The 24,560-nt window shown below is 42.2% G+C and overlaps 2 protein-coding genes across 4 annotated transcripts in view; one reads left to right on the top strand and one right to left on the bottom strand.

The window, feature by feature from the left end:
- LOC115089116 overlaps positions 1 to 24,560 on the bottom strand; it is a 378,685-nt gene that overhangs the window by 337,745 nt on the left and 16,380 nt on the right. For 2 of the 3 annotated variants that reach the window (XM_029597088.1, XM_029597090.1), the window contains exons 1-2: positions 16,071 to 16,153; positions 12,790 to 12,965 (exon numbers count right to left, since the gene is read on the bottom strand). In XM_029597088.1, the coding sequence (XP_029452948.1) occupies positions 12,790 to 12,919 (130 nt within the window). In that variant the 5' untranslated portion in view covers positions 12,920 to 12,965; positions 16,071 to 16,153. Of the gene's footprint in view, positions 1 to 12,789; positions 12,966 to 16,070; positions 16,154 to 24,560 lie in introns of those variants that run through there. The other variant, XM_029597089.1, reaches the window with a different exon arrangement.
- METTL25 (methyltransferase like 25) overlaps positions 9,710 to 24,560 on the top strand; it is a 265,950-nt gene continuing 251,099 nt past the window's right edge. The window contains exon 1 of the mRNA XM_029597096.1: positions 9,710 to 9,838. Within this exon, the coding sequence (XP_029452956.1) occupies positions 9,817 to 9,838 (22 nt within the window). The 5' untranslated portion in view covers positions 9,710 to 9,816. The remainder of the gene's footprint in view (positions 9,839 to 24,560) is intronic.

The following is a 24,560-nucleotide window of genomic DNA, read 5'->3' as shown; positions in this document are numbered from 1 at the left end:
TGAAACCTGTGATTGTGGTGAGAAACAGACCCCATAGCACTTTTTTGTTTACTCATTTCTTGAGGACATACTCTGCACAGTGTAGGATATTGCTGAGGCCTTCTTACCAGTGCTGAAATGTGTTCCTCAGTAGAAAAGAATTTGGATCAATGGCATTCTGACGGGTGGGCTTGGGTGGGCCGTGGCCCACCCACTCTCTGCTCAGGCCCACCCACTCAGTGTTGCCCGATGAGCGGAAAAGAGAGGCCCTGCGGCAGAACCACCACAGAACCTGTCCCATAGTGGCCTGAGAATAGAAGACCCTGACACAGGGCCACCGTGGCATCCCATTGCAGCTTGAGAAAAAGGGGCTGTGCAACAGGGCTGCCACAGAACTCGTCCCGCAGCGACCCAAGAAGAGGTGGCTCTGCCACAGAGCCGTCTTGAAGCTCATCCTGTGGCAGCCTGAGAAGAGGCCTTGCAGCAAGGAGCTCTGGAAGAGAGGGAGAAGCCCTGATAGAGTGTGTGTATATATGTGTGAGTGAAAACATGAGCGTGAGAAGCCCATGTGAGTGTAAACATGAGAGTGACTTTCAGAAGCTGTTTGAGAATCTCCTGGAAAAACTAAAAAGTCATGAAATAGGAGGCAATGACTTATTGTGGATTGCTAACTGGTTAAAAGAAAGGAAACAGAGAATGGGACTAAATGGTCAGTTTTCTCACTGGAAAAAAAGTAAATAGTGGAATGCCAGTGCACGGAACTTACTACTGCTCAAAGGAGCAGATAAGTTCAAAAAAAAAAAAAAAGGTTATAGTTAGGGTAGGTTTTGGGGTCGGGGAGGAGAGGGGAAGAGGTAGAAAATGTAGGGTTAAGGACTGGAAAGTTCCCTCCCAGGTCCGTTCCTTAATTGGAGCGGACTGGGAGGGAACTGGAGGAGGCCTGATTGCGTCACCGCGCATATTTTTCTAAAATCCCCTCCCCCCATAACTCATGAAGCAGGCTACCTGCCCGCACATGCGGACATGAAAATCCGGCATGCATGTGCGCGTGGGACGGGTATTTTATAACATGCGTGCGCCAAACCATGCACATTATAAAATAGCCGCATCCATGTGCACGCGCCGGGAACCGCATGCACATGGATGTGTGCACATATTTTTTTTTAAGTCTACCTATACGTGTCCCTTTTATCCTATGATCATCTAAAAGTCCAAATGACTACCTCCCGGGCTTCTTCCTTCAGATGTCATTGAAAAAAAATTATGTTTTTGCCTCTACAGCCAGCTTCTTTTCAAATTCTCTTTTAGCCTACCTTATCAATGTTTTGTATCTAACTTTCCAGCACTTGTGCTTTTTCCCATTTTCTTCATTTGGATCCTTTTTCCATTTTTTGAAATAAGTTCTTTTGGCTATAAATACCTCTTTCACTCATCTTTTAACTATGCCTTCTTTCTGCTTTTTTTAATGCTTGGAATACATTTATTTATTTAAAACTCTTTAATACAGCATCTATGCATCTGAACTTCCAAGATAGTATTTTAAAACAATGTCCATGCCTGATGTAAACTCTTAAACTTTGCAAATGAACATTTTAGCTTTTTTCTATTTTCCTCATTTTTATCAAAGTCTCCCTTTTGAAAGTTAAATGCTAGAATAGTCATTTTCCTTTATATCCTCCTTCCAGTTAAGTTAAATTCAATTGTGTTATGATCTTTGTTGTCAGGTGGCCCCACTACCATTAATTCTTGCAGCAAATCCTGCATTAGGTTTAAAATATCTCCCTCACTCATCAGTTCCTGAACCAGCTGTTCCATGAAGCAGTCATTTATCTCATCTAGAAACTTTACCTCCCTATCATGTCCTAATGGGACATTTAAGCAGTCAATACTAGGGTTCTTGAAATCCCCAGTTATTAATATGCTGTCAAATGTGTTAGTGTCCCTAATTTCTTTAGCATTTCATCGTCCATGTGTTCATTCTGGCCAGGTGGTCACTAGTATATCCCCACCACTATACTCTCCCCCATCACACATGGAATTTTTATTCATACAAATTCCGCAGTGCATTTACTCTCCTGTCTGACTCTATATAGTTTATTTATTTATTTATTTATTTATAGATTCTTCTATACCGAGGTACGTATAGTTATACATCACTTCGGTTTACAGGGAAACAATAATTAAGCAACAGGCTTTACAGATAACAGATATTGTAGCATAACAAATATCAGAACAGGTTTTACATTTAACAGTAACAGGTTTTATAAATAAAGATAATGGAATTAACTGGTAGTTTGCTAACTTCATTAACTATAATAACCATAATACATTAATCTTAATAGTGCCACCCCCCACCTTTTTGATCTACCCTATCATGGCAATTTAATTTGTACCCTGGTATTGCACTGTCCAATTGGTTATCCTCCTTCCACCAGGTCTCTGAGATGCCAATTATATCTATCCCTTCATTTAGGGGGTCATTTTCCAAAGGTATCGCACGCGAAAAGTCCCTTTCTGCATGCGATACCTAGATCGGGATGGATTCTGGGCAGCATCCGCAACGGAAGGGGAGGAGTCAGGGCGGCACCGGGGTGGACGCCGCGAAGACATCGCTGATGGCGAAAAGGTAAGGAGCCTTATCGCCGTCAGTAACGCGGCCAATAGCACCACCTTTCACGGTGGCGCTATTGGTTTGCGAAAGCCGGCAGCGATAGCACCGCGGTGGTACAATCACTGCCGGCTTTCACAGGCCCGCCCCCCGCTTCGCCCTCCCGCCCCCGTTACCACCGGATTTTCTAAGTTCTGCAACCTTAGAAAATCCAGGCCTTAGTGTTATACATTCTAACTCTCCTATTTTATTTTTTAGACTTCTGTTATTTGAATACAGACATTTCAAGGTATGTTTTTTGTTTGTATGTACAGCCTTCCTTGCAGTTGGCAGGCTAATTTGGAATCTTTTTACTCAATCTGCTCTTTACTTAAAAGCACCTGGGCTGCACTTGCCTTGCTCTAACTTTCCTGTTTTGTTAGTATCTTTTGAAAATACCACTCTCCAAACCTGAGCAGCTGTCGGCTTTCTGCCATGTTCTAGTTTAAAAGCTGCTCTGTCTCCTTTGTAAACATTAGTGCCAGCGGCCTCTACAGCAAGTTTATTTTATTTATTTATTTATTTAGTGCTTTTTTTTATATCGACATTCGTGATACAGATCATATCATACCGGTTTACAAGGAATAAGGGGGAAATAACGTTAATATAAACATAAAGATAGCGAAAGTTACAATAAAACAGGGATACTTGAACTGGGAAGAAGAGGAGCCAGTGGCGGAGGAAACTCGGAACTAAACAATATTAATACAACAATATTTACAATAGTGGTAATGGGGTGCGTTGACTAGAAGGCCTTGGATTGTGACTGTAGCTGTTAAAAAAGTTAAAAGAACGATTATTTTTTTTTTATTGAAGGATCAGGTGACAGTCTCGGAGATCTTAGTGTAGCAACTGCCACCCGCCCTCATGTCATCGGCTGTGGGGGCAAGATATGACTGGAGTCAGAGAGAGGCAGTACTCTGGTGCTTGTCTTTGGAAGCCAGAAGCGTATTTTTTATGCCCCCTTACGTAACATTTGTCTCCCACGCCATGGGCTCGTTTCCTGAGAATCTGGTTGTCAGACCACAGCAAATTCAGCAGGTGGTGGAAACCTTGAGTGTCTGTAGCATGCATGAAAATTTTTCTAATGTTAAAATCTGCCCTATGACACTCCTCTAAGGATTTTCACTGTGTTTCTAGGAAAATAAAGGTTAACAAACAAGTTGTAGGTAACACCTTTTCAGTAGACTAACTTGAAATATTTGTGATTGATTTTGACAGTTTTGGGAGAGTGCATGCGTGATCATATTTTATTTTCATCCATAATTGTGTGCTATTCAAATCATTTCTGTAATTAACAATACAGTCAATAAAACTGCATGATACCCGCATACGCACAGTTTATATTAAATAAGCCCATGACGCTGAACATTTCAGGAATTTTCAACGTACTATGAATATAAAGTTGCTTCCTTTTCTTTCATGCCTTATTTAAAACATGTGGGACTGATAAGATCCATGAAGTAGTGATTCTTTCATTATTATTGCCTCAAATACTGCTATTTCTGACCTGTACATCTGACTCCCTAATGGCCTTCTTCGCTTTGTTCCATTGCGTTCCTATTCTGTATTTGTGCTGGCTTGTTATGATACTCATGTTTGAGATTATTAATGATTGAGATCAGTGGGGGATAACTGACTTGCTAGGAATAATTGTACCTGAGAGCCTCAAGACATTTTTTTCTTTGTATGCAAGAAGTTCCCCCCAGAGCTAAAGGAGCACACTTTGTGGGATGTGCATGTGCACTTGTTCGCGGTGGATCTGGAAAAATAAAAATCACACAGCCTGTCAGAGCACTTATACCTCTCTCTCTATCCCCTCCCCTCCCCAGCCATGTACTGAAAATATGGTGTGGACAGGTAACCAAGCACAAAAGACATTAGGAACATACAAACACACACACCAATCTCATAAGCTTTCTTTCCCTTTGGAAAATGGACTAAAGCAATCATTTGAACTGAAATCCTAATATATATATATATATATATATATATATATATAGTGTGTGTGTGTGTGTGTGTGTATATAGATAGATAGATATGTCTTGTCCTCCTCTATCTCTCTGTCGCTTCGTTCCCATTTTAAGTTTTTTATGTAATCACTCGTGGGAGTTACAGTCTGTATTCATCAAACTATAGCACTGTATCCTGAGCCAATGCACTTGACAAAAGCTGTATACGAGTGGTACTCACTTCCAGTCCTGGAGGACTGCAAATGGTCGTTTTTTCAAGATCTCCCTAATCAATAAGCATAAAATAGATTTATTTGCCTGCATACTGCCTCAGCTGGATGGGGACCTATCTCATGCCTATTCACTAGGGGACCTATCTCATGCCTATTCACTCCTGGAAACCCGACCCATTTGCGGCCCTGGAGGACTGGAAGTGAAAGTCGCTGCTGCTTTACAGCCCTTGAACAGGAAACATTCAGCAAGGGAAATATTGTTCTAAAGGCCTTCTGCATCATATGAGAAATTGTCCCCTGAACTACTTTTCCTCATAGGTGTTTCCTAATATGCAGAACGTGTTCCAACATTACAGGTCACACCAAGGCCTTTGCACTATGATCTGGGAAGACATCATTCAAAGCCATTTACCTAGGTAAAAGGGCTTAGCTGAAAATTGCTCTCTTCTGAACACATAAAAGTACGCACAGGCTTTCACAGTATATATACTTTCTTCTAGATGGTTAAGACGTATTTCCAAGTCGGCGGGAGAAAAGCAGTATATGTCCATGACATTTTCAGAAAGACACGCAACTGTTTTTACTCGTTTCAGCCTTACACCCAACAAGAATGGATGCAAAGCACGAGGCCACTTTTAACATTCATACATTACCCTATTTTTCAAAGATAAAGTATCTGCGTACTTTCTCTTTGAAAATTAAAGTAAAGCAGACCTGGATTTAGGCATAGGCTATATAGGCGCCAAATTTGTATAGGTGCTGGAGAGTAGCTGCCGCCTTCGTGTCTTCACATGGGTTTGCTGCCGCAGCATCACTTGCCTTTTCTAGTAGCACCAGCCTGCAGCAGCCACAGCAACTGGAGATAGAAAATTCAGCACTGGGCTTCCTGCAGCCATTGTGCACTGATGGGTCCTGTGGTGCCCCACCCCTCACACAGGTTTCCATGGTAAGAGAAAATCAATGTGGGAGACATGGGCAGGATGCTGCAGGGCCAATCAGTGCACGAAGGCTGCAAGATGCCCAGCGCTGAATTTTCAATCTCCAGTTGCTGCCGCAGGCCCTGCCAATAAGAGAGGAGAAGTTGTGCTGTTACGCGGAGGTGAGGGGAATGCTCTGTTGAGGGGAAGATTTGGGTAGGAGCAATGCAAGATTGTCTACTACACTCATGGAGGTGGGGAACCACCCCGTTGCCTACTGGCACACACAAGAACATAAGAACATAAGAACATGCCATACTGGGTCAGACCAAGGGTCCATCAAGCCCAGCATCCTGTTTCCAACAGTGGCCAATCCAGGCCATAAAAACCTGGCAAGTACCCAAAAACTAAGTCTATTCCATGTAACCATTGCTAATGGCAGTGGCTATTCTCTAAGGGGCGGATTTTAAAAAGCATTTACATGCGTAAATCTGGGTTTTACGCATGTAAATGCACTTTACTCGAGTAAGTGGGCTTTTGAAAATTGCTACAATAGTAGTTACATTTATGCGCGTAACTCCTTTGAAAATTACCCCCATAGTGAACTTAATAGCAGGTAATGGACTTCTCCTCCAAGAACTTATCCAATCCTTTTTTAAACACAGCTATATTAACTGCACTGACCACATCCTCTGGCAACAAATTCCAGAGTTTAATTGTGCATTGAGGGCCTGATTTTAAAAAGCATTTACTCGAGCAAAACTGGTTTTTGCTCGAGTAAATACACTTTACTCAAGTAAGTGGGCTTTTCAAAATTGCTACAATATATGCCATTGAATTGTCCATAGGATTTACTCAAGTAAGTGCACTTTACTCGAGTAAATAGCTTTTGAAAATTGCTACAATAGTATGTCACATTTACATGCGTAACTCCTTTGAAAATTACCCCCTGAGTGAAAAAGAACTTTCTCCGATTAGTTTTAAATGTGCCCCATGCTAACTTCATGGAGTGCCCCATAGTCTTTCTATTATCCGAAAGAGTAAATAACTGATTCACATCTACCAGTTCTAGACCTCTCATGATTTTAAACACCTCTATCATATCCCCCCTCAGCCATCTCTTCTCCAAGCTGAAAAGTCCTAACCTCTTTAGTCTTTCCTCGTAGGGAAGCTGTTCCATTCCCCTTATCATCCAGTCCTAAGAGTAAAGTACATGTTGCGTTCGTGCTTATTCTCGCCCTCGCTCCACCCTCTTTACCTTGTGGCGACTCCCTTCGGCTCTGACGGACAGATGTGGCCGCGGCATCTCTTCGCCATTTTCTTCCTGGAATACCCGGGCTGGCATGATGCTACGGATCCACCATGTTCCTGATGACGTAAGGGCACGCGCGCGCTCCAGACTTTGTATCAGCAAGGGCGCGAACCTCGGGGGCTCCCCCCCATAGTGACATCATCTGCTTCCAACATAAAATGTCTATGATTGCTAATTCAATTCGAGTTAGCAAGGACAAGGGTAGGAACCCCTTCCTCGCAACTCTCGGGGAATTCTTTCTCTCTGCTCTGCCTCTACAGACTCACTTAGGGGTACCCACTCCTCGGGGGCCCCGCTCTCCCTCTTCTTGATTTCAGTTTGTTGGACAGGATCCAGTACTCACTGCTCGAGGGCCTACGTTCCCGAATACTAAGAAGACTCCTATTGCCTGGAGGCGATCGCAGATGTGAACACAGTGAGTTCTATTACAGATAGGAACCGGTACTCGCTCCACGAGGGCCCATGTTCCTAATCTCTAAAACTCCCTTCAGTCTAAGACGTTATTGCAAGTATGGAGATTGTGAGTTACCATTGCAGATTGCAGATAGGAACTTGTACTCACTCCACGAGGGCCTATGTTCCTAATACCTTTCTCAGACTCTCTTCTTATTCAGAAGATATCGCATACCTATATCTTATGGATTACTATTACAGATTTACAGATTGGAACCGGCACTCGCTCCACGAGGACCTATGTTCCTAAACCTCTCCTAGCTTCTCTTCTATTCCAGAAGCCATCTCATACACAGTTATTGTGAGTTCTATTTCAGACTGCCTACAGGAACTAGTATTCACCTGTGGCTCCTGTTCCTGAATACTGAAGATTCTCTGTTGCATAAGAAGACATTACAGATATCTACAAGTGTGAGTGTATCATCTATCACTGGTTGTATGTCCAGCATACCCTGTCTACTCACTACCTATAGTCTCTCCTTACAGCTCAGCAACTCAGAGATTGCAATTCCAGTATCTGAGGGACTTCAGCCCTGCCGGGCACATCAGCTCACTGCTGCCACCTCTGGTGGTTCTACTTCCAGTCTAATAAAGAACTATCTGTGTTTGTCTCAATACTCCAGCCTAGCCGGTGGTCCCTCTCAGGATCTCCACTTGAGGGCGCTGTCATCTGCCATCGGCCCAGGGATTCACTAAGTGTTACTCCTTACACTAATAGAGCGGTATCATCACCTGCCACTCTGTGGGAGCCAACCCACATCAGACCATATCAGATAGCCTACTCCCCGTGAGGATCATACAGGTTGCTGGCTCCTCTTTCTACAGGAACAAAGCATAATACTTTGACAACTCCTCCCCTCTGGGGGAACAGAGCACTAACAGATTGCTAACCTCTCCTCCTACAGGAGTCAAGCCTATCAGATCGCTCACTCCGCCCTCCTAGCGGGATGAGCGCTATCAGATTGCTAACTCCGCCCTCCTGGCGGGGTGAGCGCTAACAGTACACACTCTAAAAGCACTCACAATTTTTACAAGTAAGCAGGATATTTGAAAACTCCCCCCTTCATCAGTGGTTCTCAACTCAGACCTCAGGATGCAGCTAATCAGTCTGGTTTTCATGATAACCACAATGAACATACATGATCGAGGCAGTGCTTGCAAAGCTATCTCATGCCTATTCATTGTAGCTATCCTGAAGATCAGACTGGCAGGGTGAGTCCTGAGGATGGGGTTGAGAACCACCGACCTAGAAGACAAATCTGGCAGCAGAAGCCATTGCTAGTCAGTAAGAGAGTGACCCCACACTCTGAGAAGTAAGATGAAAGGATCAGAAGAAGATGAGTGTAAGAAGTCCAAAAGAAGATCAATCCATTCTGATTGATTTAACACTTGACTCTACAGATCAGTCTGTCAGTTGCACAAGAGGTTTGTATCAATCCCCATATACTTAGTTGGGCAATTAGCTCATTTAATACTGGAGAATATGACAGAAGGCAAAAGAGAGGAAACCAGTCAGCTGTCTAAGGCGATGCCATTCAAAAATAGTCAAATCAGGAAACATGGATGAAGCAAAGAGGAAAAGCACTTGATGCTGATGATCAAAACCCAGTGAGTCTAGATAAAATTTCAAATGGGAGGCTCAAGTCACTCCCATGCAAAGAACAAACTAAGCTCAGAGGTTCCCCATTTCTATAAGTGGCAATGAGGCAGCTGGGATGCAATGGTTTAAAACACAGGAGCTTTTTCCCCTATATATGTGCCAACACAGCCTCTGCATCTGCGTTCATGCTCTGTGCCCTGTTTCTGAGGTGGTTGGGTCCCATACCATACTGGGCTCCACATTTACTGGCCTAGTCTGACCTACAGTAACTAATTTTGCACCACAGAGAAATACAGAAATAAGTGGAAAATCAGTTCACCTTCTATGAAATGCGTGCTTGTCTTAAAATGTAATCCACTAAATTAATCTGGATTTACTACATAAACAAACCAAATATTATTGTAAAGAAAATAAATAAAATACAAGCCCTGGCTACACAGAGTTAATAAAAGGTATAAAAAAAAGATATAAGAAATAAGCAATGAGATCATAATTCCTTTCCAGTGCATTTTTAAAACTTCAGTTACCTTGACAACACAGAATGCTACTTCATAAATCCAACATCTAATTATTGTCAGTTTATTCTTTCATCTTGAAAAGACAGGTAACATTTTATTTTCAAGGATGAAATTCAAGATGTGATTGGTTCTACATGAAGAAAAATTAATGGCATTAAATCCCCAGAGAAACAAAGGAAGCATTTTGTCAGAATTTTGACTAGAAATGTTTAAAGTCTTTCTGAGATGTAAGTATGAGTTTCAAGTTTCTTGTTATAAATTCAGTGGTCAGCATAACAGAATGCAAAGTGAAATAATTAAGAAAGCATTTTTGCTGATATTATATTCACCCTTCATATCAGAGAAGGTCATCTTTCATTATAATCAATGGATAAAAAATTGGTAGGAATTTTTTTGTCTACTAATTAGAACCTGTAGGTTTGGTAGGGGTTGACGGTTCCAAAGCTGAAGCACTAGAGGCCTTTATTCAAGTCACTGGGATATTTGTTTCCCTGATTAGCAACACCCACCCCTTCTTAGCTCATGCGTTGCAGAGATGAACCATGGCTAAAGGATACAAACCATAGCTCCCTTTGGAGCTCTCAGCCAGTGAGCTGTAAGGTATGACCAGTAGGAGCTGCGGTTGCGGTGACAGAAACTCCCTCCCTCCTTCCAACTCAGGGCTTCCCAAACCTGTCCTGGGGACCCCACAGCCAGTCGGGTTTTCAGGATATCAGCAATGAATATGCACCAGTTAAATTTGCATATACTGAGTCTCCATGATATGCAAATTTATCTCATGCATATCCTGAAAACCCGACTGGCTGTGGGGTCCCCAGGACAGGCTTGGGAAGCTTCTGTTCTAACTCCTGCTTGGTGGCTCTCTTTAATCCTTCACATAGTCTTCCATTTACCCTGCTTCTTTCCTACCCCACCTCCACCTTCTATCATCCCAATCCTCTGACCCCTGGTTTCCATCACGCCCCATATTTTGGGTGGATTTATTACAATTAATACATCTTTCATGACTAAAATTATGAAAATTCCTGATCCTTTTTCTGTGTATCACTCAAATGTTTTTGCATTGTTTTTGATTACTTCTGTTGGATGTATATGTTGTTACATTTGATGTGTATGCATTGCTTTTGATTACTATGTAATAAGCTGCCCTGGGACCATTTTTGGTGAAGGGCAACATATATGACGCTGATCACTGATTTTAGAAAGTAAAACTGATAATTACATCATATATTCTAAGGATGAATATAGTAAATTCATAAATATTTTAATTTAACACATGCATTTATTATGAAACCACCATGATTATACAGTGCCACTGCTGCTGGCTGCCTACAGCAAGGTTAATCTGCTGTTAGGATCTTTCCTGCTCTCCCCACTCCTCCTGCCCTGTGGTTTGCCATACTTAAACTAAACTGGAAATAAATTCTGTCTGGAGTTAAGCCATGAGCCGAATCGATAAACCAATTGGTTGACTAAATACATTGCACAGGCAGCACAAATCTGTAAAAGTAAAACGGCTGTAATTTATCTGCCCTTCTTTGTTTTCTCTGTGCAGATCCCACAGATACTTTATTGGGATGGCGAGCTAACATTGTCATGTAGTTCTGTTTTATTTAAAGTTCCACTTCTCCTTTGACCCAGACCTTTACACTGATGTCCCCACAATACCTGAGTAATCGCGCTTTGAGTACTTAAGGCACAGAAAGCATACCTGCCGAGGCCTGAAAGGAAGCAAAGCAGGACAGGAGCCGACCTGTTCCTTAAGGGAACAAAAGGCAGACGCTGGCAGAAGTCCTATGCTCATGTTGCTTTTGCACTCCTAGCTTCCCTCCTAGCTACAACCGGGAAAAGCTTTGACTGAAAACATGGACTATACTAAGGCAATAGAAATCAATCATTCACAGCAGAAGGAACTTAAGGTTTTAAAGAAAGGCCATTGGTATCTACAGTGAGATTCAGATTCCTAAGATATGACTTTTTTTTTTTTTATGGCAAGGCAACTTCCTGCTGCATTTTTGGGCTTACAGCTCAATCCGAACCAGCCTCTACTGAGCCAGGGCACCCCGAGCCTCTATTCGCAACTGCCCAGGGATCCTGCCCTCCTTCGCCTCTTAGTTTTCATGTTCTTTTACAACTCACCTAGCCCATTCGTAGTAGTGAGTGACAGTCCTCAGCACCGGGGCTCCTTCTAGAGAACTGCAGTCATGGAGCCCTAAGTCCGGGGAGGGGATAGGGGAAATCCTCAGGAAGCTGTGAATCAAAGCTCATGGCGCTGGACCCCAGCTCTGGTTCTGACTGAACGGAAAACCCAAAGGAACCGGAAGAAACTGTTGCCAACTGATAATGCTGTCAAATACTTCCAACCTCATTCAAGGGGAGTAACAATTTAACTACTGCTAACTAAACCTAGACCTGAAGGTAGCAATGATGAACTAAGTGTCTGAAATGTGGGTAGGACTAATTTCCACTGGGTTTCTTCCATTCTCTTCCTAGATGGAAAAAGTAATTAACAAAGTAGGAACTTGCATCAATATGACTCACATCTGTCCTGCTGCAGAGCAGCTGTTGGAAAAGATGATGTCTTTAAAATCATAAAGCTTCAGGCCTCTCCTCTTTCTCACCTCTAAACTTCTTCATCTTGTGGTCATATCCCTGCATAGCCACAAGACTCCAGGACAGAGGGAACTTGGCTAGGGGTTGGTTTGTAATTCCTATAAGTTCATTTCACTCTTTTTCAATGGGGGCAAGTGAAGTAAAAAAAAAAAAAAAAAATGAACTGCACCTGGAAAGGCATTCAATGGAGCACCATTATTGGTGTTTGAGCTTACGCGGATAATCACGGAGCAACATCAGAAAGTGAACCCCGTTAACCTGGATACATTTTGCATCATGCTATACACTTCCAGGATAGTAGCTTGGTCACCCTGTACATTATTTTCTAAGCGTGTCATTTACTATTCAATTTAAAGAGTGTTTCTTGACTAAAGAAATATGAAGCTGCTTATAAAATTCAAGGCTGTGTTGATATGACAACCTTATTTATTCTCCCACACAACTGACATTTTTCTTTTTCTTTTTTTTTTTTTTTAAGAGAATTGTTGGCTTCTATAATGAGTCTACAGGAATCAAAGTCAGTCAGTACAAAATGCCATAGCCACTGCAAAGACTGTTCACTTACTTTCAAGCAGAAGCTTCAAATTGGCGCCCAGAAACAGCTCAGTTAGTACGTCATTGATCTGGCAATCGAACGGATAGAGACGTACATTTATCCAGGCAGTGAACCCATGTATTCTGGTTTTATAAGACATTTCTGGATTTCTGCACTTGCAGGAATTGGACTACTGCGTGAAGAACCTGCAAATGAAATTTGAGACATGGTTTAGGCTTATCTAAGCAGCGCCCCCCATCTCTCCTCCCCTTCCGAAAATGTCTGCCTCCTGTGCTCAAGGAAGACCTCATTGAATATCAATTCTATTGCCTACAAGCTCAGGTTAGATGTTTTAAATGAAAGTAGAGGTTCCGGAAGTATCTGAAATAGAATAACTCAGGGATGACATAAATTTCAGAGAGTGAAATGGTATTTCGTTACTACAGATTGAGTTTCATTGAGTACTTAAACTGAGAAAACACAAACTATCACCTGAGACCCTCTACTCCTTTATCATTTAAAACAAATGCCATTTTTTTAATACACAGAAATTAATGCTTTTAAACTCTTGTCAGTCTCCAGTTCATGCTGGATTCTTCAAGTCAACTTTATTACAAATGTGATTACAGGAAGTGCAATTTTCATATTATCTTGAAGTCTCTTAAATCGAATATTTGTATGTGGTTTCTCAATGAGAGGATACTAAACCTATGAACACAAAAAATTGAAAGACATTAACTTTGTAGTTTTTGACAAAGTAATAATTTGCTCATGATGGTGCTTCTCTTAACTATGCAGAAATATGTGGCTAGTGACACCTTTTAATTAAACAAGCCTTTCACATTTGCAGATAGCTTTCAAGACTTATACTGTTTCTGCATCTTTAGATGCACTCTTGGTTTCTATCCTGAAGAACAAGCACCTTATCACACTGGGATGGGACCATGGTGTTGCGCTCCCCGGCCGCACTAAGGCCACTGCCGGGCTTGCTCACCTCTCTCCTTCCTCCGGGGGTCCCAGCCTCTCCTCGCCGGCTGCCACAGAGAGTCACCTGCGCCCCAGACGCCCAGCGCCCGCATCTCCGGCTCCTTCCAGCTCTCAGGGCTCATGGCGTGGCTCGCATCGGGGCTCCGCGGCCTCGGCCTCCTCAGCCCCGCCCCTAGGCACGCGCTCACCGAGCCAACCTTTAAAGGCACCGCAGCAGGAAACTACTCCGCGGCGCCGGCAATGACGTCACCTGAGCCCTGCATAAAAGGCAGAGTTCAGCCACTCACTCTTCGCCTTGGCAAACGGGTCATCATCTCGAGTGAAGCTAGTTGCCATCCTTGTTCCTGTGCTTGTTCCAGTGTTCCTGCGTTCCTTCATTCCTGTGTCTTGTTCCATGTTCCGCTACCCAGGTAGTACTTCCTCGGACTGATACCCGGTACTGACCTCGGCTTGCCTTTTGACTATGCTTGGACTGATACCTGGAACTGACCTCTGCTTGCCTCTGACCACGCTTGGACTGATACCTGGAACTGACCTCTGCTTGCCTTTTGATTATGCTTGGACTGATTTCCGGAACTGACCTCTGCTTGCCTCTGACCACGTTTGGACTGATACCTGGAACTGACCTCTGCTTGCCTCTGACCACGTTTGGACCGATACCTGGAACTGACCTCAGCTTGCCTCTGACCACGCTTGGACTGATACCTGGAACTGACCTCTGTTTGCCTTTGACCATGTTTGGACCGATACCTGGAAGTGACCTCTGCTTGCCTCTGACCATGCTTGGACTGATACCTGGAATTGACCCTTGCTGTGGCTGACCACCCTCGGACGGATACCCTGGCTTTGACCCTTGCGCTCCATTCAGACATTGTCTTTGCTCCTCCTGAGACCACCAGGTCCACCTGCCTTGAAGCTACCTGCGGCCTTCCTTGAGCTGGACCACTAGGCGCTGCCTACCCTGCCAAGAGGACCTTCAGTTCCTGTCTCATACCCGTGGTCTCCGGTACTCTCTGTTCCGGTCTAGCTCATTTGTTCACCGCCAGCCATGCACCTCTACTCTTGATGGGCACAACTCTCCGCTACCTCTCCGGGAGACCCCCAGAGGCCCACCTAAGCCCAGGCAGCCAGGGAATCCAAGGGCTCAACCCGCTAAGCCCCCGGGCAATTATTGGTGAAGCTCCAGCTTGCCTCTGTCTCCTCGTGTGCTCCGCCTCCTGGCGGCAGGCACCCTCTGGGATCCCTCGGAGGGCCGTACCAATCCTGCGCCAGGCCAAGGGTATAGAAACATAGAAACATAGAAATGATGGCAGAAGAAGACCAAACGGCCCATCCAGTCTGCCCAGCAAGCTTTGCACCTTTTTTTTTTCTCATACTTATCTGTTACTCTTGGCTCTTAGTAACCCTTTGGTTCTATTTCCCTTCCACCCCCACCATTAATGCAAGGAGCAGTGTTGGAGCTGCATCTAAGTGTAATATATAGCTTAAATTAGTTAGGGGTAGTAACCGCCGCAATAAGCAAGCTACACCCATGCCCATTTGTCTACCCAGACTATGCGACTCAGTCCCTGTTGGTTGTTGTCTGTATATAGATCCACTTTTCTTCATTCCCCCTGCCGTTGAAGCAGAGAGCTATGGTGGATTTGCACGAAGTATCAGACTTCCTCCCCTGCCGTAGAAGCAGAGAGCTATGGTGGATATGCACGTAGTATCAGACTTCCTCCCCTGCCGTAGAAGCAGAGAGCTATGCTGGATATGCACGTAGTATCAGACTTCCTCCCCTGCCGTTGAAGCAGAGAGCTATGCTGGTTATGCATTGAAAGTGAAGTATCAGGCTTATTTGGTTTGGGGTAGTAACCGCCGTAACAAGCAAGCTACTCCCCGCTTTTTGTGAATGCAAATCTTTTTCCACATTTCCTCTTGCCGTTGAAGCTTGGAGCAATGTTGGAGTCGCATTAATCATGTGTATGTTTATTGAATAAGGGTATTATCTCCAGGTAGTAGCCGTCATTCCCGTGAGCCACCCGTTCTTCATTCATGTCCTCTAGACTTTATGGATCCACAGTGTTTATACCATGCCCCTTTGAAGTCCTTCACCGTTCTGGTCTTCACCACTTCCTCCGGAAGGGCATTCCAGGCATCCACCACCCTCTCCGTGAAGAAATACTTCCTGACATTAGTTCTGAGTCTTCCTCCCTGGAGCTTCACCTCCAGCGCAACACATGGGTCCATTTAACATTTATTTGAAAGTATTTTATGACCAAAGAAAAACATATTTGACTTCTAAAGTAGTCCTTTACTTAAAAAATAATAGAGAAGTGTACCCTTCCAGTGTAACACAAAACAGATGCATTTCGTAGTCTTCTTGTATGTTTTATTGATCTTCCAATAAGCTCAAACTGTTAAGTATTTGATGTGGGTGGGATCCCTTGCTGAATGGGAGAGACTAGTATTGTGACATTAGCAAGGTGTAAGCTCACAGTACAGTATATGATGTGAGCAGGACCATGACTGAGTAGGAAGGGCTAGCATCTTCAATATTGTGAACAATTCATCGCCACATCTAAAAAAAAAATAGTTGCTCTGGAGAAAGTGCAGAGAAGGGCGACCAAATGATAAGGGGCATGGAATGGCTGTCCTATGAGGAAAGGCTAAGGAAGTTAGGGCTCTTCAGTCTGGGGAAGAGATGACTGAGGGGGGCTATGATAGAGGTCTACACAATCAAGAAAGGACTTGAACAGGTTAATGTAAATCGGTTATTTACTCTCTCAGATTATAGAAGGACCAGGGGTTCACTCCATGAAGTTAGCAAGTAGTTCATTTAAAACAATTCAAAGAAAATTCTTTTTCATTCAGTGCATAGTTAAGCTCTGGAATTCATTCATTGCCAGAGAATGTGGTTACAGCAGTTAGTAACTGGGTTTAAAAAAGGTTTGGATAAGTTCCTAGAGGAAAAATCCATAAACTGTTATTAATTAATTAGCAATAGTAGTTTGAGATCTATTTAATGTTTGGGTACTTGCCATGTTCTTGTGGCCTGGTTTGGCCTCTGTTGGAAACAGGATACTGGGCTTGATGGATCCTTGGTCTGACCCAGTATGGCAATTTATTATGTTCTTATATTCTTAGCATTGTGACATCAGCAGAATGTAAACTGCCTTGAGCAGCCATGAGAGTTACAAAGACCAGAACATGACGTATATTTGCAAACTATAAACAGGTAAATAATAATTTTAGATACATTTTCCAAAATGAGCAGTCATTTTGATTTCTTTATGTTGCAAAAATTGATAAAAAAAATCCACTGAAGCAGAAAGTGGCACAAATATGGCAATCAATGAATAAACAGAAGGACAAACTATAGAAACATCTAAATTCTTTCAGACATGAAACGCCTGTTTAGTTTTTATTTTCAAGATCCTGGGAATATTCTAAACCTGAGGATACTGAATAACTCCTGGGTAAGGATTATTCAGAGGGAAGTCTGAAGGAGGAGACAGAAGATCTGTTTGTCCTGCACACTAAGGCAGAGAGCTATGCTTGAGCCACGTTGTTGGAAACAATGCAACAATACAGGCATGCCACAGGCAGAAGGAATGTGTAGCAAGTTCTTGTGTCAGGGATATACTAAGGCTTTCTCTTAAAATTGCGTCTACAGGGGAAATGCTTAGGGGTAGATTTTAAAAAGTGTGCACGCGTCCATGTGGTGCACATAAATGCACCGATTTTATAACATGCGTGCACATGCGCACCAGATTTTATAATTCGCGCGTGTATGTGCGGGTGGCGCACAAGGGGGGGGGGGGTGGCGGGACTTCTGTAATTCTGTGCGGCGACGCATTCCACCCTTCTTACCAATTAAGTAGCGAACTGGGAGGGAACTTCCCTACCTCCCTACCTAACCTCCCTTCTCCTTCCCCTCTCCTCCTCACCACCTAAACCCTACATTTTTCTTTTTTTTTCTTTGTTGCACAACTTACTTCAGCTCCTGAGCTGAAGTAAGTTGCACGCGCCGGCAGCCGGGTCTTCGGGACAGAGAACAATGGCGCTGTCCTGGCCCACCCCCGCCCCGCCCTGCCCAGAACACACTCCCCGGCCCGCCCCTTTGAAGAAGCCCAGCACTTGTGCACGAACCAGGCTTTACGCGCGTGGCCGGGCCTTGCGCGCGCCGAGCCAATTTTCGAAGGGGCCACGCACGTAAAGCCCGGATTTTACGTGCGCAGGGCGATTGAAATCCGGGCTTTAGTGCATAAGGCCCAAAGAGATGGGCCCTAAGAAGGCTTCCATGTGAAGGCTTGTATATTTTATGGACTTTATAATGCTCTCTAAATAAATTAATTATGTGCGCAAAAGAAAGAGATAGCCCAGTTCATCACTGCAGGGCAACACGGTACTGCGTGTTAGGAGAGTAGCGGTCATTCCTTTCCTATAGTCCATAGTGTGTGCTTTCTCATAATTCAGTATACAGTAATATGGAGTCAATCTGATTTTGTGACATCAAATGCTCACAGTTATTTAGTTTTTTAGTGTCACTATCTGAATGTAAACACCCAGTGGATAGAGCAATGGGGGCCGCTAACCAGGGAAGCCAAGGTTAAAATCCCATCGATGCTCCTTGTGATCTCCTTGTGATCTTGGCACAGAAGTGCTGAGGGATCTTTAATATCTAAGAACTGGAAGGTTCCTAAAGGTGTCCGGTTAAAACCAGACTGGGTGTGGCAGAGAAGCTAATTAGTGACCTGGCTAGAGCATTGCAGACTGCTTAGTGGAAGACCAAAAGAGGAATCTTCTGTTCCCGGTGCAGATAAGGCTGTCTTAAAATTTGAATTAATATATAGTAGAGAATCTGTGCATAATAGATATCAGTGTTTCTTAATATTCCTCTACTGGTGATTTGATTTACTAGCCTCTGAGCGCTGTGTAATAGGAAAGTCTCTCAATTTCCCTTCTTTCAAGTGCTCTTACTCTTAATTTCTGTGGTGCTCTTTCTGGGGAAAAAGTCTCTCAATCTCCCTTCTTTCAAGTGCTCTTACTCTTAATTTTGGTGGTGGTCTTTCTGGGGGAAAAAAACAAACCACAAAACAAAAAAAAAAACCCCAAAACCCTGCTGGTTTACTTTCACTTTTCCTTCTGATCATTGCTCTGTGCTCCATTAATATCTGAGTTCTCTGTGAAGTAGAACTGCTCAGTTTATACCTTTCTCTAGGTCTGTTATTATATAATAATTATAATTGGTTCCTTGCAAACTGTCTGTTTTTTAAGATCCAGTATAACTGCATTTCTATTTTGTATAGCTGTTCTTTAATAATCTGCTTAATATTGGCACAGAAGTGCTGAGGGATCTTTAATATCTAAGAACTGGAAGGTTCCTAAAGGTGTCCGGTTAAAACCAGACTGTGTGTGGCAGAGAAGCTAATTAGTGACCTGGCTAGAGCATTGCAGACTGCTTAGTGGAAGACCAAAAGAGGAATCTTCTGTTCCCGGTGCAGATAAGGCTGTCTTAAAATTTGAATTAATATATAGTAGAGAATCTGTGCATAATAGATATCAGTGTTTCTTAATATTCCTCTACTGGTGATTTGATTACTAGCCTCTGAGCGCTGTGTAATAGTAAAGTCTCTCAATTTCCCTTCTTTCAAGTGCTCTTACTCTTAATTTCTGTGGTGCTCTTTCTGGGGAAAAAGTCTCTCAATCTCCCTTCTTTCAAGTGCTCTTACTCTTAATTTTGGTGGTGGTCTTTCTGGGGGAAAAAAACAAACCACAAAACAAAAACAAAAACCCCAAAACCCTGCTGGTTTACTTTCACTTTTCCTTCTGATCATTGCTCTGTGCTCCATTAATATCTGAGTTCTCTGTGAAGTAGAACTGCTCAGTTTATACCTTTCTCTAGGTCTGTTATTATATAATAATTATAATTGGTTCCTTGCAAACTGTCTGTTTTTTAAGATCCAGTATAACTGCATTTCTATTTTGTATAGCTGTTCTTTAATAATCTGCTTAATATTGGCACAGAAGTGCTGAGGGATCTTAATATCTAAGAACTGGAAGGTTCCTAAAGGTGTCCGGTTAAAACCAGACTGGGTGTGGCAGAGAAGCTAATTAGTGACCTGGCTAGAGCATTGCAGACTGCTTAGTGGAAGACCAAAAGAGGAATCTTCTGTTCCCGGTGCAGATAAGGCTGTCTTAAAATTTGAATTAATATATAGTAGAGAATCTGTGCATAATAGATATCAGTGTTTCTTAATATTCCTCTACTGGTGATTTGATTTACTAGCCTCTGAGCGCTGTGTAATAGGAAAGTCTCTCAATTTCCCTTCTTTCAAGTGCTCTTACTCTTAATTTCTGTGGTGCTCTTTCTGGGGAAAAAGTCTCTCAATCTCCCTTCTTTCAAGTGCTCTTACTCTTAATTTTGGTGGTGGTCTTTCTGGGGGAAAAAAACAAACCACAAAAACAAAAAAAAAAACCCCAAAACCCTGCTGGTTTACTTTCACTTTTCCTTCTGATCATTGCTCTGTGCTCCATTAATATCTGAGTTCTCTGTGAAGTAGAACTGCTCAGTTTATACCTTTCTCTAGGTCTGTTATTATATAATAATTATAATTGGTTCCTTGCAAACTGTCTGTTTTTTAAGATCCAGTATAACTGCATTTCTATTTTGTATAGCTGTTCTTTAATAATCTGCTTAATATTGGCACAGAAGTGCTGAGGGATCTTTAATATCTAAGAACTGGAAGGTTCCTAAAGGTGTCCGGTTAAAACCAGACTGGGTGTGGCAGAGAAGCTAATTAGTGACCTGGCTAGAGCATTGCAGACTGCTTAGTGGAAGACCAAAAGAGGAATCTTCTGTTCCCGGTGCAGATAAGGCTGTCTTAAAATTTGAATTAATATATAGTAGAGAATCTGTGCATAATAGATATCAGTGTTTCTTAATATTCCTCTACTGGTGATTTGATTTACTAGCCTCTGAGCGCTGTGTAATAGGAAAGTCTCTCAATTTCCCTTCTTTCAAGTGCTCTTACTCTTAATTTCTGTGGTGCTCTTTCTGGGGAAAAAGTCTCTCAATCTCCCTTCTTTCAAGTGCTCTTACTCTTAATTTTGGTGGTGGTCTTTCTGGGGGAAAAAAACAAACCACAAAAACAAAAACAAAAACCCCAAAACCCTGCTGGTTTACTTTCACTTTTCCTTCTGATCATTGCTCTGTGCTCCATTAATATCTGAGTTCTCTGTGAAGTAGAACTGCTCAGTTTATACCTTTCTCTAGGTCTGTTATTATATAATAATTATAATTGGTTCCTTGCAAACTGTCTGTTTTTTAAGATCCAGTATAACTGCATTTCTATTTTGTATAGCTGTTCTTTAATAATCTGCTTAATATTGGCACAGAAGTGCTGAGGGATCTTTAATATCTAAGAACTGGAAGGTTCCTAAAGGTGTCCGGTTAAAACCAGACTGGGTGTGGCAGAGAAGCTAATTAGTGACCTGGCTAGAGCATTGCAGACTGCTTAGTGGAAGACCAAAAGAGGAATCTTCTGTTCCCGGTGCAGATAAGGCTGTCTTAAAATTTGAATTAATATATAGTAGAGAATCTGTGCATAATAGATATCAGTGTTTCTTAATATTCCTCTACTGGTGATTTGATTTACTAGCCTCTGAGCGCTGTGTAATAGGAAAGTCTCTCAATTTCCCTTCTTTCAAGTGCTCTTACTCTTAATTTCTGTGGTGCTCTTTCTGGGGAAAAAGTCTCTCAATCTCCCTTCTTTCAAGTGCTCTTACTCTTAATTTTGGTGGTGGTCTTTCTGGGGGAAAAAAACAAACCACAAAAACAAAAAAAAAAACCCCAAAACCCTGCTGGTTTACTTTCACTTTTCCTTCTGATCATTGCTCTGTGCTCCATTAATATCTGAGTTCTCTGTGAAGTAGAACTGCTCAGTTTATACCTTTCTCTAGGTCTGTTATTATATAATAATTATAATTGGTTCCTTGCAAACTGTCTGTTTTTTAAGATCCAGTATAACTGCATTTCTATTTTGTATAGCTGTTCTTTAATAATCTGCTTAATATTGGCACAGAAGTGCTGAGGGATCTTTAATATCTAAGAACTGGAAGGTTCCTAAAGGTGTCCGGTTAAAACCAGACTGGGTGTGGCAGAGAAGCTAATTAGTGACCTGGCTAGAGCATTGCAGACTGCTTAGTGGAAGACCAAAAGAGGAATCTTCTGTTCCCGGTGCAGATAAGGCTGTCTTAAAATTTGAATTAATATATAGTAGAGAATCTGTGCATAATAGATATCAGTGTTTCTTAATATTCCTCTACTGGTGATTTGATTTACTAGCCTCTGAGCGCTGTGTAATAGGAAAGTCTCTCAATTTCCCTTCTTTCAAGTGCTCTTACTCTTAATTTCTGTGGTGCTCTTTCTGGGGAAAAAGTCTCTCAATCTCCCTTCTTTCAAGTGCTCTTACTCTTAATTTTGGTGGTGGTCTTTCTGGGGGAAAAAAACAAACCACAAAAACAAAAAAAAAAACCCCAAAACCCTGCTGGTTTACTTTCACTTTTCCTTCTGATCATTGCTCTGTGCTCCATTAATATCTGAGTTCTCTGTGAAGTAGAACTGCTCAGTTTATACCTTTCTCTAGGTCTGTTATTATATAATAATTATAATTGGTTCCTTGCAAACTGTCTGTTTTTTAAGATCCAGTATAACTGCATTTCTATTTTGTATAGCTGTTCTTTAATAATCTGCTTAATATTGGCACAGAAGTGCTGAGGGATCTTTAATAGCTTAAGGACGAATAAAGTTCCAGAAAGTGTCCTGCTCTACTCAGCTTGTCCCAGGTTCAACTGTTTGTTTCCCTCCCACCCTACCCCTCTACCCACCCACCCCTGGCCTTAGATTCTAATATAGACTGACTAAATTAGCATTAGCAACAAGATAAATTAGTAAATTGTTACCATCTAAGAATCACCAACCCAAAACTTTACCAATATGAGAACTATCCTTTGCAACTGTTGTGGAGCCTTTATTCTGAGGGAAAACATCTGGAAACGTAGAACTTGCCCAATCTGTGCACAACTCTCTTCTATGAAAAAGGAGCTGACTGAGGTTAAAGCTCAATTAGCTTTAATTACAAAAAATACACCCACATTGCATTACTCAGAAAATAATTCCCCAATACCAAAGAATAACCAGGAGTCAAGAAAAAGAAATACAGTAGGCTCAGGTAGGATTACACATGTGTCCCATAGTCACCCATTCGTGACAGATTTGCAGCCAACAAGTATACCCCCCCACTCAAGCAGGTCATTAAGTAAATCATTAAAAACCAGGATTACAGTGGGCTCTGGTAGAATTGGACCAGTTACTAGGAGACACACACAGTATCAAATGCAACAAGAACAAAAAGCCTTCCCTATATTAAAAACTGAAGTCCTAGAGAAAAACATTGAAGTGTTACCAGAAAAGAGAGAAAACCAATGCATGCAGAATTTCAAGATACATAACCAAAAGAAAAAGCAAATTGAGATGGATAACTCTGGCATCAGTGGCACAACTGCAAAAGGAAAGAGTGAAGTGAATAACAAATCTCAACTAAAGTCTCATAAGGAGTACAGGAAAAGCAATAATCTTAAAGAGAGTACCTGGAAAGCTATGACCACAAATGCTCATAGTTTGGGAAATAAAATACCAGATCTGCAGGCCCTAATGATAGAGGCAGAAGTGGACATTGTTGCTATCACAGAGACATGGTTCACAGAATCTCATGATTGGGATACGGCAATACCAGGCTATAACTTGTTAAGGAAGGACAGAGTGGATAGAAAAGGGGGAGGTGTGGCTCTTTATGTCAGAAACAATATCCAAGCATCTGAGCTACAAGGAAGTTGGGGCAAGGAAGAAGCACTATGGGTAGACCTAAAAACAGATGATGGAGCATCAATTTATATTGGAGTGGTTTACAGGCCCCCGAACCAAAAGGAAGAGCTGGACAGAGACCTGGTTGAAGACATCCATAAGATAGGTAAGAAGGGAGAAGTGGTGATCGTGGGTGACTTTAATATGCCAGATGTAGACTGGAAAATCCCATCTGCAGAATCTAAAAATAGTAGAGCAATAGTGGATGCCATGCAAGTAGCTTTGTTCAAACAAATGGTATTAGAACCCACGAGAGAAGGAAATATACTCGACTTAGTGCTCACTAATGCAGATAATGTCTCTGATGTCGAGGTGGGCACCCACCTCAGCACCAGTGATCATCAAACAATATGGTTTAATATCACTAAAAGAATAGGGAAAAGAACCACAAAGACCCGAGTTTTACAATTCAAAAACACAGACTTTGAGGAAATGGGGAAGTACCTAGAGGAAGAACTAAATGGATGGGAGAATGAGAGAGATGTGGATCAGCAGTGGATCAATCTAAAAGGAGCAATCACCAAGGCAACTACTCTTTATGTTAGAAATGTAAAGAAAAGCAAAAGGAAAATGAAACCTATCTGGTTCTCAAACGAGGTGGCTGACAAAATTAAAGCTAAAAGAACAGCATTCAAAAAATATAAAAGATCCCAAAGGGAGGAGCACAAAGAAGAATATTTGATTCAACTGAGGGAGACGAAGAAATTAATCAAGTTGGCAAAAAGTCAAGCGGAAGAGAGGATTGCCAAGGAGATAAAAAATGGTGACAAAACATTTTTCAGATACATCAGCGAAAAGAGAAAAGTCCATAGTGGTATAGTGAAATTGAAAGGTGGAAATGATCAATGTGTGGAGAGAGACGAAGAAATGGCAGAAATATTAAATGAATACTTCAGCTCTGTAT

This window comes from Rhinatrema bivittatum, chromosome 4, assembly GCF_901001135.1.
Source record: "Rhinatrema bivittatum chromosome 4, aRhiBiv1.1, whole genome shotgun sequence".
Classification (NCBI taxonomy): Eukaryota; Metazoa; Chordata; class Amphibia; order Gymnophiona; family Rhinatrematidae; genus Rhinatrema; species Rhinatrema bivittatum.
The sequence above is the reverse complement of the archived record's forward strand: the minus strand, read 5'-3'. Positions and strand labels throughout refer to the sequence as shown.